This window comes from Gopherus evgoodei, chromosome 8, assembly GCF_007399415.2.
Source record: "Gopherus evgoodei ecotype Sinaloan lineage chromosome 8, rGopEvg1_v1.p, whole genome shotgun sequence".
Lineage (NCBI taxonomy): Eukaryota > Metazoa > Chordata > Testudines > Testudinidae > Gopherus > Gopherus evgoodei.
This window is the reverse complement of record NC_044329.1, coordinates 813,012-832,271: the sequence shown is the minus strand read 5'-3', so window position 1 is coordinate 832,271 and position 19,260 is coordinate 813,012. Positions and strand designations below refer to the sequence as shown.

Sequence of the window (19,260 nt, the reverse complement as noted above, 5' to 3'; positions counted from 1 at the left end):
AGGCCCTCCGCTGGGTGTGAGGTGCTGCAGGGGAGGACAATCCCCCACTGCTGCTGAGTCCCAGGAGGTGTCTGCCACCAGGGCCTCAGGACAGCCGGGGCTTGGCCCTCTGCCTTAGCAGCACCTGGGAGCTGCTCTGAGCCAAACAACGCCAGGCTGTCAGAGCGGCCCTTCCCGCAGAGCTGCCCCAGGGAGCAGAGGAGGGGACTGGCCCCAGAAGCGTGTGAAGGGCAGTTAGCTAAGGGGTCAAACCAAGCCATCTGGCTGGGCAGCAGCAGCAAAACTGGGGAGGAGGGCTGCTGGTTCCCCGGGGGCAAAGGCTGAGACACTGATTCCTTTGCATGACACCTCCCTCCCACCTGCTCTTTCCTGGCAGCAAAGAGGAGGCACCAGCAGCAAGTGAGGTGTCGGACAGAGAGAGGCTGGAACAAACTGATCATTTCAAATGTACTAAGTCACCAGGCCTCCGCGGCAGGGCCCAAGCCACGGGTGCAGAGAGCATATGCATGAGTTAGCAGAGCTGCTGCTCCCAGGCCCAGGGAACTGCTGTAAGAACAGCTCCTGCCTCGAGGACTGGACAGTAGCAGATGTACCTAGACGTCAGCCAGGTTCAGAGGGGGATGGGGAGGGCTGACCAGTCAGCCATAGCTCGGGGGCTAGCGAAGGGCTTGGAATGAGGATCGATAATCAAATACCTGGTAGGTCATGCTGTGACAGTGTTTAGCCAGCATGGGCTCTGTCAAGGAAAACTTGCTAATCCATGAGGATTTTTTGGCTGTGGTGAGACTAGTACATGACGGAGAATCAGCTGACATAATTACTGAGATTCCAAAGACCTTTGGCAAAGTCCCATGCAAGGCTAGGAAAGAAGCGAAGTGTTGTTATGGAGCCAAGACTGGCCAGGAGACAGTCCACATTGCAGCAAAAGGTTAGAACGGGGGCCTGGAGCTCCTCACTAGGTTGGGTCTTGTGTCCTAGATTTGCTAATGAACTGTGTTAAGGCTGGTTTCTCCAGTCTGGCACTGCGAGTGCAGAAGGTGGGGGCTTGCAAGGACTCTTAAAAATTATTACTGGTCCCTCCAGGCTTGTATTAAACTCCCAAGGTTACAGTTCCTCTCTGCCGTTGGACTGGTAGATGCTGCCACCACACAAATGCAAAACCCAGGAAGGTGCACTTGGGAATTCTTTCCTGTCGGTACCCTCAAGCCCTCTTCCCCCCCCGAGGAAGAGCTGAGAAAGCTAATTCCTCCTGGGAATTTAGGCATTTGCTAGATTGGAGGTGGGGGGGAGACCCTCCAAGGATTAAGAATCAAGAATTGATTTCTTAAGGTCCATCTTAAAGGTTACAAGCAAAATAAAAGCACCTGGGTTTAACACAGAGGAATCCACAAGCCATAAAGAAATCAAAGGGATAAATCTAATCACGTCTCCCTAGACATTTCCTGATCTACTTACACATCTGGGGTTTCAGAGGAGTAGTTTCTAGGTATGAGACATGATTTTTCATATGTGGCCCAAGCTTCTCACCCCAGAACTCTGTCCTGTCCGCCTCTCCCCGGAGAACGATAGACAAAAGGGGAGTCTTGTTTTACAAAGTTCTAGTCTTCCTATTGGCTCTTTTGGCCAGCTGCCCACCCACTTCCTTTTACCTATGCATAGAGTGAGACTTTTTAACCCTTTGCAGGTAGAGCAATTAGAGAACAGCTGCTAAGAGGGATTTTATAGCTACTGGCTGGCTGGGTGTCCATAAAAGGGAGCTTCTCCCCCCCCTTCATTTATCACAAGCTGGAAAGAGGGGTAAGCAAACAGCTAGCAACATTTGCAATGACACAACTATTCAGAGAAGATTAAGGAACTCCAGCAAGCCCTGACCAGGCCTGGGGAATGGGTCACATGATGGAAAATTAAGCTCAATGTTGAAAAAGGGAAATAATGCACCTTGGAAGGAAGAATTTGAACTGCTCAGCTGGTTTACAGGGGTCTGACTTAGCTCTCAGCTCCAGGAGGGACCCTGAGCATCACTGCTGATAGCTTAGTGGAGACTCCTGTTCGACGTGATGCTGTGAGTAAAAGCACAAATCGGGCTGGAGACTAATCGGGGAAGTACAATGCCACTAAATCGTGCCCCAATACTGGTCAGCCCAGCTCCAGCAGGACCTGCAGCCCCCGAGGAGGGGCAGAGAACAGTGACGTGACAGCCGGGCTCTGGAGGACTCTCCTGAAGTGAGAATGACAAGGCTGGGACTGTCTGCAGGCAGTAACCAGTGCCAGGTGCTTCCTGGGGACTGAACAGAACAATCCTTGTATGATCTCCACTCCCAGCTTCTGGCAATCAGCGTGGGGCTGCATCCCTGCCCATCTGGCCTAATAGCCCTTGACGGACCTGTCCTCCATGAACGTGTCTAGTTACAGCTCTGCCTTCACGTGCCTGGGCAGTGAGTTCCACAGGCCCTGCGCTGCTCCCTAGCAGGAGCACAACAAGCAGGCAAAGGGCCTGGCCTCTGTCAATTTGCTTCCTGCTGGCTGTGGAGGTCAGCATTCCCCATTTCACTGCTCCCTGTGTTAGCAGAGCCACAAGGGATGCAGGGGGCATCTCTGGCAAGGCCAGGGGCTACTGGCCCGAAGTGCTGCAGAGCTGCAGAAGCCAGCAAGCTTTGTCAGGAGTCGGGGGAGCTTGGGGGTGGGCGGAACCAGGGCTGGGACTCTGTCCAGTCCAGCTGCCTTGAGAGAACAAAGCTCCCAAAGGCTGAACTCTCCAGCAGCATCTGCACGACAGGCCCAGAGCAGCCTGCAAGCGGCCCCAGGCAAGGTGGCAGCTGCCCAGACCCTATGCAGCAGCTGTGGGCAGGAGCCTGCGTCAGCTCAGGAAAGGCTGCGTGTGCAGGGGCATTTGGAGAGGTGCTGGAGCTGGAGTCCAGGCAGGACCTGGGCCTTTCCTGCCTGGTGGAGAGCGCTGGGGGGCTTTAACAGGCAGGAGCCCCTCACCATTGCCTTTGATCTGACGCATGGTGCTGGGCCAGTGGGGCCAGCAGCACTGAGTAGAGGGACGAGTGCCCACTGCAGGGCCGCACCCTGGTACCATGCTGGGGCATTGGTGTCAGTGCTGGCTGCAGGCAGCGCCCCCCTCCTGAGCCCGCTGCAGCACCATTGTAAGTGTTCCTTAGATGGTGACTTCCTTAGGTCCCCGCTGATTCCAGCTGGTGCCATCGGCTCTTGGGTGAGCTCAGGGCTGGGTGAGGGGGCGGCACGGCCCGGAGGCCAGTGTGAGTGACAGAGGAAGGGCCTGGGCAGCAGATTCCCTGCCGAGGAGGAAGATGCTAAGATGAGTTCCTGGCTCGCGTGGTGCCAGTGGCTGGGGCAGGCTCCTGGGGGAAGGTCCCAGGCAGTGGAGCACGGCAGGAGTCGGTGGAATTGCAGGAGCAGGGCCTAGTAGGTCGTGCACCCAGTTAGCAGAGCCTGAGGAAGGCTAATGCTTGGGAGGAGGCCCCAAGCTGCAGCCAAGAGCTGGCCACTGGTGAGGAACGTTGCCTACCCATGTGCTCAGGGCAGGTCACCCGGGGGCTGAGGTCTGGGGCACGGCCTTTGGCTGCCTTCTAGCAGCTTCCCCAACCTGTAGGCTCTGGTCTTTCCTCGGGCTCCTGCGCAGTGTTCCCAATGGAGCTGGGAGCAGCTCTTCATTTGTGGCAAGGCTGATCCAGTCACTAGATGTCCCGATTTTATAGGGACAGTTCCCATTTTGGGGTCTTTTTCTTATAGATGCTCCTATTACTCCCTGCCCGTCCTGATTTCTCACATTTGCTGTCTGGTCACCCTAAGGGCTGAGCCCCGGCGACCCTGGGCCTGCCACGTGAGTTATGAATGTAAAAAAACAGCTTGAGCTCTGACCACTCTGTCATTACTGATTAAGCGCTGGCTGGGGGTACAAAACCAGCTGTGTGGCGGAACAGGTCTGGACCAGCAGGGACCCTGGTGCCTGTCAGGCCAGCCAGGGAGCCCTGCAGGGCAGCTGAAGTCCAGAGTTCATTTTTGCAGTCAGAACATGGTGCTGGAGACTGCATGGGCTCCCCCGGGGGCACAGCACCCGCCTGCCAAGCCAGGCAGTGCTAATGAAGGACGTGACACAGGAGAAGTGGTGTGGTGGCACCTACCATGCAAGGTGCCATGACAGCCCAACAGCCGCACTCGCTGTAGGGGGCAGGGAGCTGGGCACCGGGCTGCTCTGAAACAGCAGTAGCCAGGACCCACTCACTGCACAGCACCCCTGCTGCAGGGAGAGGGCAGCGAGGAAAGGAGGCACCGTGTTCCCTCGTGCCCAGGGTGCCAGCCGGAGGCATGCGGGCTGGGATGAGGGTGGCCACTGGGCTTAGCGCACTGTTCCTGCCAGAGGTGTTGTGCCGCCCAGTGGGGCAGCAGAACCACAGATTAGAAAGTCAGTGCATGGGACAGTGTGTGGGGGCTGGGCAGGGGCCCTGGTGGGGGTAGGGTGGGGCTGGGCAAGCGAGTGGGGGCTGGGCAAGGGCCCCGGGGGGGTCAGGGCGCGCGAGCTGGGTAGGGGCCCCGGGGGGAGGCAGGGTGAGCGAGTGGGAGCTGGGCAGATCCAGGCAGTAGGAGGGGCTGCTGCGGGGGTCAAGGCGGTTAGGGGGGCAGATGGTTGGCGGGAGCTGGGGGGACCGGGGCACAGCAGGCTGGGATGTGGCTGGCAGTGGATGAGGGGTGCAGGGATGGAGCGCTGGGGGAGCAGACAGTTGAGGGGCGCTGGAGGCCGGGGCGCGGCAGGCTGGGATGTGGCTGGCAGTGGATGAGGGGTGCATGGATGGGGCGCTGGGGGAGCAGACAGTTGAGGGGCGCTGGAGGCCGGGGCGCGGCAGGCTGGGATGTGGCTGGCAGTGGATGAGGGGTGCAGGGATGGGGCGCTGGGGGAGCAGACGGTTGAGGGGCGCTGGGGGCCGGGGCGCGGCAGGCTGGGATCCGGCGTGGCCAGTGAGGGGTGCTGGGGGGTTTGGGTGCTGGGAAGTTTCAGGTGGTAGGAGCAGGCGCTGGGGGGGTGTCAAGGCGGTTAGGGGGGCGCTGGGGTGGCCAGGGCATGGCAGACTGGGATGCGGCACGGCAGCGGGCGCTGGGAGGGTCCAGGAGGTGGTTGAGGGGCACTGTGGGAACCGGGCGGTTACGGAGGCGCTGGAGGGCTGGGGCCCGGCAGGTCTGGATGCAGCGGGCGGTGGATGAGGGGTGCAGGGATGGGGTGCTGGGGGCCGGACAGTAGGAGGGTACTGAGGGATCCGGGTGGTGAGTGAGGGGCACTGGGGGTCCAGGCAGTGGGGGGATACTGGGGGGTTCGGGCGCTGGTGGGGTTCAGGCAGTAGGAGGGGGCGCTGGGGGGAACAGGGCACAGCAGACTGGGATGCTGCGGGCAGTGGATGAGGGGCGCTGGGGGGCGGACGTGAGGGGGCGCTGGGGGGCTAGGGCGCGGCAGGCTGGGATGCAGCAGGTGATGGATGAGGGGCGCAGGGAGGGGGCGCTGGGAGGCCGGACGGTCGGAGGGCGCTGGGGGGCCGGGGCGCGCCAGGCTGGGGTGCTGCGGGTGAGGGGTGCTGGGGGTCCAGGCGGTTAGGAGGGTGCTGGGGGGGACCGCGGCACGGCAGGCCGGGATGTGGCGGGTGAGGGGCACTGCGGGTCCAGGTGGTTAGGGGTGCGGATGGTTGGGGGGTGTGGGGGTGTCCAGGCAGGGGAGGGGTGCTGGGGGGACCGGGGCACAGCAGGCTGGGATGCGGCGAGTGGTGGATGAGGGGCGCAGGGAGGGGGCGCGCTGGGAGCAGGTGCTGGGGGGCCGGGGCGCGGCAGGCCAGGATGCGGTCGGTGAGGGGCGCTGGGGTCCAGGCGGTTGGGGGGAGCTGGGAGGGGAGGCTGGGGGGACTGGGAGGTTGGGGGGCGCTGGGAGTCCAGGCGGTTGGGGGGTGCTGGGAGGGGACACTGGAGGGACTGAGCTGTTAGGGGAGGCCAGGGCGGGATGCGGCGGGTGAGGGGCGCTGGGGGGCCAGGCGGTTGGGGGGCGCTGGGGGGGCCGGGAGGCCGGGGTGATGGGCGCTGGGAGGCCAGGCGGTTAGGGGGGCGGATGGTTGGGGGGCCGGGGAGCGGCAGGCCGGGATGCGGCGCGGCGGCGGCGGGCGGAGCCGGCCCGCCCCTGGCCCGCCCCTCCCGCCCGGCTGCTGCAGTGTCTCCGAGGCAGGCAGGCGGCCGGGTCCTTCGAGCGGCTCCCTGCGCCCGGCATGGCGGGAGTGAGCTTCGGGGCGCACCGGCTGGCGCTGCTGGCCGCCTACCAGGAGGTGATCGGCGAGGGGAGCCCCACGGACTGGTAAGTGCGGGGCGGCGCGGGGGGACCCCGCAGCCCCCGAGCAGCGGCCACGAGCCGCCCAAAATGGTGCGTGGGCGGCGGGGCCGGGGGCGCCCGGGGACCGGCCGCCAGGGTCCGGCCGCTGCGGGGCGGCGGACGCGCCCCCCCCGGGGCACAGGGGCCCGGACCCGGGCGAGCCCTGCCCAGGCTGCTCCAGCTCCCGGAGCCTGCTCCTGTCCCCCGGCCGCGGCCCGTCTTCGCGGAGTCTGCAGCCCCGGGTTCCCAGCGCCGCCCCCGGCCCCGGCCCGGGCCATTCGGGGCTGCAGGGCCTTCGGGGTGCAAGTGTCTCTAGCGACAAGCTGCACAAAGGAGGGTGGGGCTGGGGGAGGGACGGGGGCTGGGGGATGCGGGGGGGGAGAGGGGGGCGGTCGGGTTGCCAGCCGTGCCCATCCTCCCGCCGGCTCCGTTCCCAGCCCTGCAGCTGGCTCCAACAGGCCCATCCCCTCCTGTCGCTGGGGATGGGCAGCCCTGGAGCCCCATTTCCTTTGGGCTCCTCACCTTTCTGCGGGGCAGGGGCAGCGCCTGTGCTGGAGGGACCCCCCCCCCCCCGATCGCCTCCTGCTGGAGTGGCTGGTTTCTGTGCCGGAGACACAGGCCCCCAGGCCCCGAACCAGAGCCCCCGAGGCTGCAGCCTGCGCTGGGGACATGGGGAGCGCTCCTACCTGCTGGTACCTGCTGGCTGGCATGGAGGGGCTGTGCCCGCAGCCAGTGGGTCGCCGGACCTGCCCAGCACCTTGGGGTGTGGGGCGGGCGGCTGTGTCTAATGGGCCCCAGTAGGTGAACGATGCTGAGAGCTGCACCCTTGGAGTGAAGGCTCCTGGGAGCTTGGGCGGCAGTTTGGCCCCTTGGCGGTTTCTGGTGCTGTTGGCCTGTTGGCCTTCGCTTGCTGTTCCCGGGCTGGCATTTGGTCCTTGTTCACCAGGCTGGGGAACGGCCTCGCTGGGTGCTCCAGGGCAGCCAAGCCTTTGTGTTTGAGCAGAGAGGCCCCGTGGCTCCGGTCCTGCCCCCCAGGCTCTCCCCGGTTTCCTAACGTGTCCCATCACCAGGGGCGGCTCCAGGCCCCAGCACGCCAAGGGCATGCTTGGGGCGGCGGCTTGGGGGGCGCTCTGCCGGCTTGGGGCGGCAGCGGGGGGCGCTCTGCCGGTCTCCGCGAGGGCAGCAGGCAGGTTGCCTTTGGTGACTTGCCTGCAGGGGGTCCGCTGGGCCTGTGGCTTCGGCGGATCTCCCGCAGGCTGCCGTCGAATTCGCGGGACCAGCGAACCCTCCGCAGGCAAGCCGCAGAAGGCAGCCTGTCTGCCGTGCTTGGGGCAGCAAAATGCCTAGAGCCACCCCTGCCCATCGCTGTGGGTTCATTGCAGTCGTCCTTCCCCAACACCCTGTAAGGTGCCAGGCTGGAGCTTCCTGCCCCTTGCACAGGCTGGCCAGGGCTCCAGCTCGGGATGTTCACGTGGGAGCAGGGTCTCAGGGTGCCAAGTCTCTTGGTTTTGACACCCCCCTTCTGGGGTGAAATAGCGACGCAGCCCCTTGGCCGGACATGCCAGCGTCCGGGCTTTGTCCAGGGCATGGAGGGAAGCAAATGGCTAGTGGCCATGCAGGGCTGTGGCTGCATCCGGCGGCTCCCTGGGCTGTCGAGTCTGGAGCTTTTCTCTGCCCCCACTCACTGGTCCGAGCCAGCCAGGCCTGGGAAAAGGATCTGCACTGTCTGGTCTCTGAAGCCACACCCATCTCCCTGCCATCTCCCCTCAGCTGGGTCTGCCCCCTCCCCCCAGTAAATGACCCCAAATCAGTCTGCCTTGGCTTGCACATGAGTGAGGCTCTGCTCCCTGGCTTGGCTGCTCGGCCCCTCCCGCCCGCTGGCCCTGCTGAGCCCTCTGCCCCTTTTCCGCGCCTGGCTCTGCTGTCAGCGCACCCTGGGGCCTGCTCCCTGCCTTGCCACTGTGCACCCATGAGGCCCTGTCAGCGAGTCTGTACTTGACCCCCTGCTGCTCTGCTCCGCTCCGCTCCCTGCCTCTCTCGCCCTCTGCCAGGGAGCAGGGGTGCTGCCCTTCTTCCTGGCCCTGCCCTGGTAAGCCCCCCCCCCGCCCCAGGACTAGGGGCTTGGAGAGGCAGCAGCCCCCTCTCCAACCATGTTACTGCAGAACAATAACTGTGGGGGCTGGGGTGAGGGCCAGGGAGCAGACCCAGAGGCTTGCAGGGAGACGGCCAGTGATGCAGCAAGTGTGGGGTGAGGGGAGCTGGAGGCTGGTGGCCAGCGTGGCCCCAGCGAGTTCTGACCTGCTTTATGAAGCGAGGCTGGAGCGCCAGGTCTGGGCGCTGAGGAGGGGACAGAGTGCGACGTGGGGAAGCTCTGGGGGGTGTGCAGGGAGGAGGGGCTTGAGGTACCAGGCTAAAGGCAGTGCTGGGGGTGGAGTGGAGCCCCTGGGGCTCTGGAGGCGGCTTTGAGCGTGTGGTGGGTGGAGGGCTGTATGGAGGCCCAGGCGAAGGGAGACTTTGTTCCTGGCCCGGGGGCTGCTGCATGGAAAGCTGGCTGGAGCCAAGGCCCTGGGTTTGGCAGCGAGGGGAGCAGCGACCTAGGGGCCAGGCGTCTGCCAGCCTTGGAGATGGCCAGAGTCGCGGGCTGGGTTCGGGGCTGCTCTGGCATGGAGCAGGTGGCTTGTTGCTAGCGAGGCGTGATCCAGGCCCCGGGAGCAGGAGGCTCCTAGGCCGAAGGGCCTGGCATGTCCTGGCTGGCTGTGGGGCTGCTGCCCAGTGCGTGCCACATGGGGCCTGGTGCCGCTCTGGGGTGAGGCCCAGCCTGCAGCCAATCAGATTGCAGGCTGCAGATTGATCCAGTGCCATTTGATTGGCCCAGCGGCCATTGATGTCACGTGGGGCTGCTGAGCAATTGCCCAGGTGGGAAGCACAAATCTCAGGAGCTGGGCAGGGCGAAGCCACACAGGGACCCAGGCAGAGGGGTCCTACCCGAGACAGGCTGGACGAAGCCGGAGGGGGCGTGTGCCAGGCAGCAGGATAAGACCCTCGGTACTGGACAGGGGGCAGCACTGAGTGCCCACCCTGGCAGGCCAGGTCCCGGCCTGCTCCGTCCCTGCTCCAGTCTGAGGTCACCCCTGCAGGCCTAGGTGTGTGTGGGGGGCAGTCATGTTGCTGCTGGCCCCTGGGGAGTGGCGGGCACGTCACACCTGGCTAATCCTGCTGACGGGGCCATTGGCTTCTCCCTCAGCAGCCAGCGAGACCCTGGCTCCCAGAGGTCATGGCCAGGGCCCCGTCCAGCAGGGCCCTTCTGGCCTGTCTGGCTGAGCCTCGTCACCGCTCATCAAAGCGGGGTGACCCCCGGGGGGGAAGTAAATCTCTGCTCAGATCGACTAGGGGCCAGGAGACACTGGCAGTGTTGGGCTGGCTTCTAACCGACTCTGCTGTGCTCCCTGGCTGGGACACCCCCCTTCCAGGCCGCTGCCCCCTGTGGCTCAGGCTGAGCTGAGCAGCCCCCACGTGGGCCCGTCCTACCCCGGGGGGCAGGGGAGGCTGCACCATGGGAAGGAGCAGGGGCAGGGCAGGGAGAGCTCCCGAGAGCGGGGGTGCCAGGGCCCAATCTGCCCACTGGAGACGGTCCCCTGGGAAACACTCTGTGCATGCAGCACGGGCCGGCCGGGGGCTGAACAATGGGCTCCTTATGCAGCCGATCCCCCAGCCAGCCATGCTGTGTGCTGCATAACAACAGCCCCAGCAGCAGTGCGCTCTGGTCACCTCCTCCCCACCGACCCGGAGGAGCCCCATTGGGCCCAAGGCTTTCAGAGACTCCATTGTCCAGCCGCCTGGGGAGCACAGGCCAGAGACCTGCCCCACATGCTTCTCCCATGGCTGGGGTTAGTGCAGCCCGCCTGGGGGCCAGGGAGCCGCTTCGGTGAGGGAGCAGGACTCGCTCGCTGAGGTTCAAGCCTTGCTCCCTCCTTTGGGCCCTCTGCTCCCTCCCTCTAGGTTACTACTGGGCATGTGGTGCTTCTGGGCTGACAGCCCTGGGAACCTGGCAGCTTCTTGGGAGGGGCAGTGGCCCCAACCACTGGGCCTGATTGTTCCTTTATAAAGATCTAACCCAGGAGCTGGGTTCTCTGCTGGGGAAGCCGGGTGCATGGGGAGGAGGCTGGGGATGGGGTGAGGTGGTGCGGGGTGGGTGGGTGCTGCTCCACAATCCTCTGGGAGAGAGACTGTGCATGATTTGTTCTCAGGGCATCATGCTCTGTGCTCAGGGTTCAGCTCGGATAGCAGGGGCTGCAGGTCGGGAGTGAGGGGCATCGTCAGGGCTCGGGGGAGCCCTGGGCTGGGGTAGCAGGGGCTGCAGGTCGGGAGTGAGGGGCATCGGCAGAGCAGGGAGGACAGGGCTGGAGTGGGGCCATGGAGGGAGCTAGCATTGCTAAGCGTGGCCTTGTTGCCCAGACGGGGCTCCCATCCCAGGGCTGCTCAGCACAGGGAAGGGGATGTTTAGTCTGGGGCTTCCCCTCCCCTGAGCGGGGTCAGAGCGGCCCCTCCCCCTCTCTGCCTGGTGGAGGTGGCTGGGCCCATTACTCCATAGGAAAGGAATTCAGTGCTGTTTTCCCCGCAGTGAGTTGCTGGGGCTGCATTGGAAACACATGTGCGCAGGCTGGGGCTGCCTGGGCTGGGGCTGGGGAACAGGGCTTCTCCCCCTCCAGGCTGTGGGGCACGGGGGTCGGAACAGGCTGCCCCATGCCCCATCCATACTCTGCGCAGGCGTGTCTGAAGCATGTCCGGGCCCGTGGTTTCCGCTCGCTGGCTGCTGGGCCCTGAGCCCGGTGGAATGTGCTGCCCCCGTCCCATGTGGTGTGAGGGCCGGCGGGGCAGGGTGCAGTGCTGCTCCCAGGGCACTGGGGGACGCTGGCTGGCGGCTGGGTTGCAAGAGGCACCAGAGGGGCTGACAAAGGGACACTCGAGGGAGGGTCTCATGAGGAGGATCCCCCTCCCCTGGGGACCCCAGGTCCTTTCCCCATGGATTGGCCCAGGGGCTCTGTCCCTGCTTCCTCCCCGTGGGATCCCAACATCCTGCACCCCCCTGGCCTGGCTGTGCAGTGACTGGCCAGCTTGTCTGCTGCTGTGCCCGGAGCTCTGGGCAAGGCCGTGGCCGCAGGGATCCCCGCCACGGTTCCCTCGTCCATGTGCAGAATGGATTTTGTTACGTGTGACTCATCACCTTCATATTGGTGCATCTAACAAAATTCATGTGGTGGGGGTGGGGCTGAAGGGTTCAGGGTGCGGGAGGGGGCTCTTGGCTGGGGCAGGGGATTGGGGTGCAGGGGGGTGAGGGCTCTGGGGTGGGCTAGGGATGAGGGGGTTGGGGTGTGGTAGGGGATGAGGGAGGAGTCTCAGGACTGGGGCAGAGGGTTGGGGTGCAGGGGGTGAGGGCTCTGGGGTGGGCTAGGGATGAGGGGGTTGGGGTGCGGGAAGAGATGAGGGAGGAGTCTCAGGACTGAGGCAGAGGACTGGGGTACAGGGGGATGAGGGCTCTGGGGTGGGCTAGGGATGAGGGGGTTGGGGTGCGGGAGGGGGTTTAGGGCTGGGGCAGGGGATTGGGGGACAGGGGATGGGTGGGCTGTGGGATGGGGCTGGGGATGAGGGGGTTGGGGTGCGGGAGGGGGCTCAGGGCTGGGGCAGGGGGATGAGGGCTCGGGTGGGGCTAGGGATGAGGAGGTTGGGGGCAGAGGGTTGGGGGGCACGGGGTGGGTGGGCTGTGGGATGGGGCTGGGGATGAGGGGGTTGGGGTGCAGGGGGACTCAGGGCTGGGGCAGGGGGATGAGGGCTCTGGGGTGGGGCTAGGGATGAGGTTGGGGGGCAGGAGGGGATGAGGGAGGAGTCTCAGGGCTGGGGCAGAGGGTTGGGGGGCAGGGGGTGGGTGGGCTGTGGGATGGGGCTGGGGATGAGGGGGTTGGGGTGCGGAGGGGGCTCAGGGCTGGGGCAGGGGGGTGAGGGCTCTGGGGTGGGGCTAGGGATGAGGTTGGGGGGCAGGAGGGGATGAGGGAGGAGTCTCAGGGCTGGGGCAGAGGGTTGGGGGGCAGGGGGTGGGTGGGCTGTGGGATGGGGCTGGGGATGAGGGGGTTGGGGTGCGGGGGGACTCAGGGCTGGGGCAGGGGGATGAGGGCTCTGGGGTGGGGCTAGGGAGGAGGAGGTTGGGGGGCAGGAGGGGATGAGAGAGGAGTCTCATGGCTGGGGCAGAGGGTTGGGGGGCAGGGGGTGGATGGGCTGTGGGATGGGGCTGGGGATGAGGTTGGGGGGCAGGAGGGGATGAGGGAGGAGTCTCAGGGCTGGGGCAGAGGGTTGGGGGGCAGGGGGTGGGTGGGCTGTGGGATGGGGCTGGGGATGAGGGGGTTGGGGTGCGGGGGGACTCAGGGCTGGGGCAGGGGGATGAGGGCTCTGGGGTGGGGCTAGGGATGAGGAGGCTGGGGGGCAGGAGGGGATGAGGGAGGAGTCTCAGGGCTGGGGCAGAGGGTTGAGGTGCAGGAGGATGAAGGCTCTGGGGTGAGGCCGGGGATGGGGGACTCAGGGTGCAGGCTGCCCCAGGGCTGCGGCGGGGAGAGATGGGGCCGAGGGAGGGGCTCCTTCCCCAGCTGGCCACGCTGGGTCCACCTCTCCCTGCCACAGCCCTGAGCCCCCGGGCGGGGCCGCATGGCCAGGTGCGCAGCCACGCAGCTTCGAGGGAACGCAGGGCGGAAGATGGTGCCAGTGGGGCAGAGGCCTGGCTGGGCCATGGGGCCGAGGGGTCTTACAGCCCATATGGGTGTGTGGGGCACCGGTGGCCTGTGGGAGGGCAGCAAGGCAGGCGCCTTCTGGGCCTTTGTGCTCTGCTCCCATCTGCCATTGCGCTGCGTGTCTCTTCCTCCTTGGCCCGCTTCCTGTCGCCCCGTCCCATCAGCCCTGGGCTCGGGGAGCCCCCGCCCCCGCCCGGCAGCAGAGATGCCCGTGCGGCTCGCTCACCCCAGCACTGCCGCTGGCCTGGGGCCAGGCACCCAGGGAACCAAGCTGCTAAAATTAGCTGCCCGTTGTGTGAGTTAAGGGGAGGTCAGGCTGGCTTGCGATTGCGCTGGGTTGGGCCAGGCCGGACTCCCGGGCGCGCTGCCCCCGGGCCAGGCCTGGTGCAGGAAGCAGGGCTCCCGGTGGCTTTGGTGCTGTGCCATGGGGCAGATCCTCCATGCCACCCTCTGTGAAAAGGGGGCTCGGGCGGCCACGCTAGGGTTGGGGGGGGAGGAAATTACCCAGTATCCCTCAGCCCCGCCCAGGCTTCCTGCCCCACAGTGACACCCATGCCTCTGGTGCACCCCTGTTCTCCCCACAGCACTGCTCCCGCTCTGCTGGTGTCACCCCCGCCTGCTCTTCCCCCATCGGCAGTGCCACTCACGCTGGCTGAATCCGGGTGGTGTCAACCCAGCCCTTGAGTCTCCTCTGGCTCCAGCCTGCTCTGAGCAGGTGGGGGAGGGCCTCGGATGCCAGGGCTGGGCATGCAGCGGGGAGGAACATTTCTGCTGCAATGGGGGGGCAGGGCGTCGCATGGCATCAGACACTGGGCGGGGGCAGTGCCCTGGCGTGGGACAGGCAGGACACTGGGGCAGTGCCTGATGCAGGGGGAGGGGGCTGTGCATGGGGGGCCAGTGCCCAGTGTGTGGGGGAGAGGGCTGTGCATTGGGGCAGTGCCTGGTGTGGGGGGACTGTGCATTGGGGCAGTGCCTAGTGGAGGGGCAGTGCCCACTGTGAGAGAAGAGGGCTGTGCATGGGGGACCAGTGCCCAGTGTGGGGGGAGAGGGCTGTGCATGGGGGGGCAGTGCCTGGTGGAGGGGGAAGGGGCTGTGCATCGGGGCAGTGCCCAGTGGGGGGGCCAGTGCTCAGTGTGGGAGAAGAGGGCTGTGCATGGGGGGGGCTGTGCATTGGGGCAGTGTCTGGTGTGGGGGCAGTGTCTGGTGTGGGGGGAGAGGGCTCTGCATGGGGGGGCAGTGCCCAGTGCAGGAGGAGGAGGCTGTGCATGGGGGGGCAGTGCCCAGTGCAGGGGGAGGAGGCTGTGCATGGGGGGGGCAGCGCCTGGTGTGTGGGAGGAGGGGGCTGTGCATGGGGTGCAGTGCCCGGTGGGGGGAGGGGCCTGTACATAGGAGGCAGTGCCAGGTGGGGGAGGGGGCTGTGCCTGTGCTTGGGGAGGGCAGCGCCCAGTGGTGGGGTCAGTGCCCAGTGGGGTGGGAGGGGGCTGTGCCTGTGCATGGAGGGGGCTGGGCGGGGTGGGGGCTGGGCCCGCTCTTTGTCTGGTTACGTTGGAGCTCGGGGCTGGATCAGGGATTTGGTTGCGGCTCGTGACACTCGTTAGGGTGCAGGAACCCCCTCATCTCCCCACTGCCAGGCAGGCGAGTGTCCTGGTGCCCCAGTGCGGTGGGCTGAGATTTGAAGGGTCCCCACACATCCCCTCGTCCCTGCGGCTGCGCTGGAGCAGAGTCCAGGACCATCCGGATCGAGAGGTGGGGGTGGGGACAGCCTGGGCTGGGGAGGAGCCTGGGTCCTGAGCTGCCAATCTGGGAGATTTGGATTTTGGGATTAAGGTTGATCTCCCTTATGCCATTATCTGTGTCTCAGGGAGGGGCAGTGGCTCCCAAAACTGCCAGCTCTGCACCGGTTCAGGAACTGGGGGGCGGGCTGCCTGGGCGGTGTTGGACCCCAGTGGTGCAGATGCTCCTGTCCCCCCACCCAGCACTTGGCCTGCCCAGGTCCTGTGGGAATGGGGGAGCAGTCTGCGCTCGCGACTGGGTTAGGGCTCTGCCCGGTGAAGGGGGGGCTGGGAACGCCCGCAAGAGCCACAAGCGACATGAGGGCCAGGATGGACAGCGGTGGGGGTTGTGTCCCTGGGCTCGGAGCTTAGTGGTTACTAGGCTTGGCAAGAGCATCCTGCTTGAGGGGTAGGGCGGGGTGGACACACTTTTTGGCCCCAGGGCCACATCTAGGTGGGGAAATTGCATGCAGGGGCCAGGGCAGGGGGTTGGGGTGTGGGCTCTGGCCTGGCGCTGCTTACCTTGAGCGGCTCCGGGGTGGCAGTGGCGTGCAGTGGGGCTATGGCAGGATCTCTGCATGCCCTGGCCCCGTGCCGCTCCCAGAAGTGGCCAGCACGTGCGGCCATGGCTCCTGGGGGTGATGTGGGGCAGGTGGTTCTGCCATGTGCTGCCCTCACCTGTGGGTACCACTCCCGAAGCTCCCATCGGCCGTGGTTCCCCGTTCTCAGCCAATGGGAGCTGCAGGCGAGGGCAGCGCCCGGAGCCCTCTTCTCCCCCCTTAGGGGCCGCAGGGACGTTGTGCCGGCCGCTTCCGGGAGTGGCGCGGGGCCAGGCAGGGAGCCTGCCTTAGCCCCGCTGTGCACGGGGCTGGCAATCCCATGGGATGGATCGAAAGCCCTGATGGGCTGGATCTGGCCCACGGGCTCTAGTTTGCCCTCCCCTGGGCTAGGGGCTCCTGCTGGCATGGCCCTCACTGGGCCGCGGGCTTGGGGCCCCTCAGTGCTGATGGTCGGGGACCTGCAGAGCTGCCAGCCTGAGGCTGCAGCCTCCAGGGGCACACGTGTGAGGGATGAACGGGGCTTGTTAGCTCTGCCTTGGGGGGCACCCAGGGAGGGGTGGGGCCTGGGCTTGTGATTCCCCCTTCCCTGTTCTGGGCGTGCGGGGGCTAACGTGACTGCCCCTGCCGGGATGAGGCCGGGGGCCCTTCCCCTCTCCCCCACCCCCCAGGACCCCGGAAGCTCAGACCGATGAGGAGCTGGAGGAGGGGATCCCAGCTCAGCAGATGGGGAAGGTGGTGATTCAGCAAAGGCCCCTGGCTCCACAGAGTGTCCCTCAGCCGCCTGGCGGGATGGGGGGCCAGGCTGCAGTGGGGAGCAAGATAGGTCGGCAGGGGCAAAGCACAGCAGCTGATGCCCCGCTCGGACGCCTCCCCCGCTTCCCCCACTAATCAGCTCAGCTTGCCAGCACCATCCCAGCTGGAGAGCTGGGTGGTTGCCATGGAGACAGAGGATGCTGGTTGCCTAGATAAGCTGAAATTTCCCTGTCTTCGCCCACCAGGCCTGGACCGACTCTGCCGCTGCCCACCCCCATGAGGAGTGGCTGCTGGGGGGTGCAGGGGATGCAGAGGAGGGCAAAGACCACGGGGGGGGGCCTTGCCCAGCACAGCCCGGTGCGGGGCCGGTATCCAAGAAACCGTCTCCATGGAGCCCCCATCGCCCCCTGAAGGCTCATTGATTTGCTGCTGCTGCTTTAATTCCCTTCCGCTCCCTGCCAGGGGCTCACGCAGCCCGGGAACGTGAGCGGCTCTCGCTGCATCCTGCGGGGGGCGCTGCTGCCCTAGTCCCAGCGGTGCCTGTGGGGAAATAGTCGCTGACTGGCCCCAGACGGGTGGATCCTGGTCCCCTCCCCCATGCCCCTGGCTCATAGGTGTCCAGCCATCACGCTGCCAGGGTGGGATTGGGGGAAAGGACCTGCTCAGCGGCCAGGTGCGTTTGCCTGGGGGCCAGGACCCAGCCCCTGACACCCAACCCCAAGCCCTGTCGGCCACTGGCTGCTCAGCCAGGGCCCGAAGCCCAGGGGTGGGGGTGCCTAACCCCCCACTCCCTGCTCACAAACCCCCATGGGGCTGCCACTTGGATCCCGCTCCCCGTCTTGCTGGGCGCGGCCATGTGGAGGCTTCTCCCCAGGCCTCTGGTGCCTCCCGTCCCTGCTGGCACTGGGACAGGGGCCCAGGTAGCTGGGGCAGGCTGAGGGCGCTGCCAGGGGCGCTGGGCCGCACTGCGGAGACTTGCTGTGCTTGGAGAGGAGCTGAAAGGCTTGTGCCAACGGCAGAGACTTGCTGGGAGCTGGGCTCTGCTGGGGTCCCCGCACTCCACTCTGGGGGCCCGAAGGGTCAGCATGAGGCTACGCGGCTGGGTGGAGGAAGGGGTTGAGCAGTGTGGCCTGGAGTGCCCAGTGCCAGGGGGCACAGCTCCCCACCTTCATCCCAGTTCTCCTGTGGGAATCTCCCCAGGGCTGAGGTCACCACAGCTGTTGGAGAACAGGGTGTGCCATCTTCTGGCCCATGCCTGGCACCACCAGCCTCATCTTTCCCCTTTGCTGTGGGGTTCCCTCCTCTGGGGGGGCTGGCAGGTGCACTGTGTATGATAGGGGGTGCAGGCCCCTCAGTGAGCAGGCTCTAGCGGGTGCTGTGCCTCCCCCCCAAGTGTCCGGTGCGGGCGCAGGGGGTGTGGCTGGAGACTCGCTGGCCCTCACATGCTCTCCTCCCCCAGGGCTCTGTACACCTACGAGGATGAGTCTGACGACCTGAAGCTGGCTGCATCGGGAGGTAAGGGGACCTCAGCCCCCCAACCTTGCGCTGCTGTCCTTGCCACCCAGCCAACGCCCATGGGGGTTCCCTCCCTCCTGCCAATGGGGGGCTGCAGTTCTGGGGGGTTGAGGGAGCCTAAACACCCCTCCCCGCAAAAAACTTGACCCCCAGGGGGTGGGGGGGACAGACTGTCCGTGGTTCCTCCCTGCCCACCCCCTGCCTGGGACAGACAGACTTACTGTGCTTCTTCCCTGCCCTGCCAGGAGGTGGCTTGCAGGAGCTCTCTGGCCACTTTGAGAACCAGAAGGTGATGTACGGCTTCTGCAGTGTCAAAGAGCCCCAGGCAGCACTGCCCAAATACGTCCTGGTCAATTGGGTGAGTAGGGCCCGCGGGGGAGGGGGACTGGCGCAGGCCTGCAGGCGGGACACCTCCTTTGAGCCGTTTGCACGTTCGGGATGATGAAGCTCAGGGTCTGCTGTGGGTTGCACCTTCTCTGAGTCAGTGCAGTGGGGGGCTGGTCATGCTGTTCTGCGGGGGTTGGGTGCCTGTTCCTATATGCTGTCTGATAGCTCACTTCAGGTGGTGGGAGATCCTTGCCCGGTTGGGGCCTGTTCCTGACCTAATGCTTGTCAACGTGATCAGTGAGCTGGAAGAAAATGTCACATCGTTGCTGGAAAAGTTTGCAAATGACACACCAGTTCTGGGAGGGACTGAGGCTGGGGACTGGTCAGTTCTGAGGGCAGCTGGGCTCATTAGACAAGCGTGTCTGAACACAGTGCAAAACAGGGTGGCACATCTGGCACCTGAGGGGGGGCCGCGTGGCTGGCTGGGGGCAGCAGCTGAGAAAGCAGCGACTCAGAACAGGACTTGGAATTGTGACGGGATCCAGTTGAGCCAGGGCTTCAAACAGGACATTGGGCATGCGCAGAAGGTTCAGCAATCCAGGGCCTGGGAAACCTGCCTGGCAGGCTGGGTCCATTGGCTGAACAGAGGAGGCTCCAGGTGCCCTGACCCTGGTCTCTGGATACCAACATGGGGAGGAGATTCCCAAGAGCAGGGGCCTTCAGTCCTGCTGGCCAAGGCAGAACGAGAGCTGGTGCCTGGAGATGGGACAGGACACAAGCCAGAGGGACCAGAAGGCACTGATGGGAACTGACCACTGCAGTTCATTGGGAATTTCCTTGCTGCAGGCCGGGCGGATTCTGCCTCACTTGGAGTCTGTAAATCCAGGCTGGGCCGCTCTGTCTGGCCTGCCAGAGGTCAGAGGGATGGTCCTGTGTGGCCTATACATCTAGGAATATCCCCCCAGGACCCCCAATCTCCAGAGTCCCGGGGCTTTTCCAGGGATCCCTCCTGGGCTCAGCACCCGTCATGCTCTTGTGCTGCCACCTAGTGGACCTCTGCATCCCTGCACTGGACCCAGCTGGGCTTGGGTGGAGGGGGTCTCCAGACTCCAGGAGTGTAGCCTGGGTGGGTGCGCAGGGGTGTGCTGCCACCACGGTGCACCTCACTCGAGCACCTGGGGTGCAGGGCAGAA

The 19,260-nt window shown here is 65.4% G+C and overlaps 1 protein-coding gene across 3 annotated transcripts in view; it reads left to right on the top strand.

Moving 5' to 3' along the window:
- The first annotated feature begins 6,199 nt into the window (after positions 1-6,199).
- Positions 6,200-19,260, top strand: part of DBN1 (drebrin 1) — a 34,887-nt gene continuing 21,826 nt past the window's right edge. For all 3 annotated transcript variants that reach the window (XM_030573472.1, XM_030573471.1, XM_030573470.1), the window contains exons 1-3: positions 6,200-6,349; positions 17,685-17,740; positions 17,986-18,098. In XM_030573472.1, the coding sequence (XP_030429332.1) occupies positions 6,264-6,349; positions 17,685-17,740; positions 17,986-18,098 (255 nt within the window). In that variant the 5' untranslated portion in view covers positions 6,200-6,263. The remainder of the gene's footprint in view (positions 6,350-17,684; positions 17,741-17,985; positions 18,099-19,260) is intronic.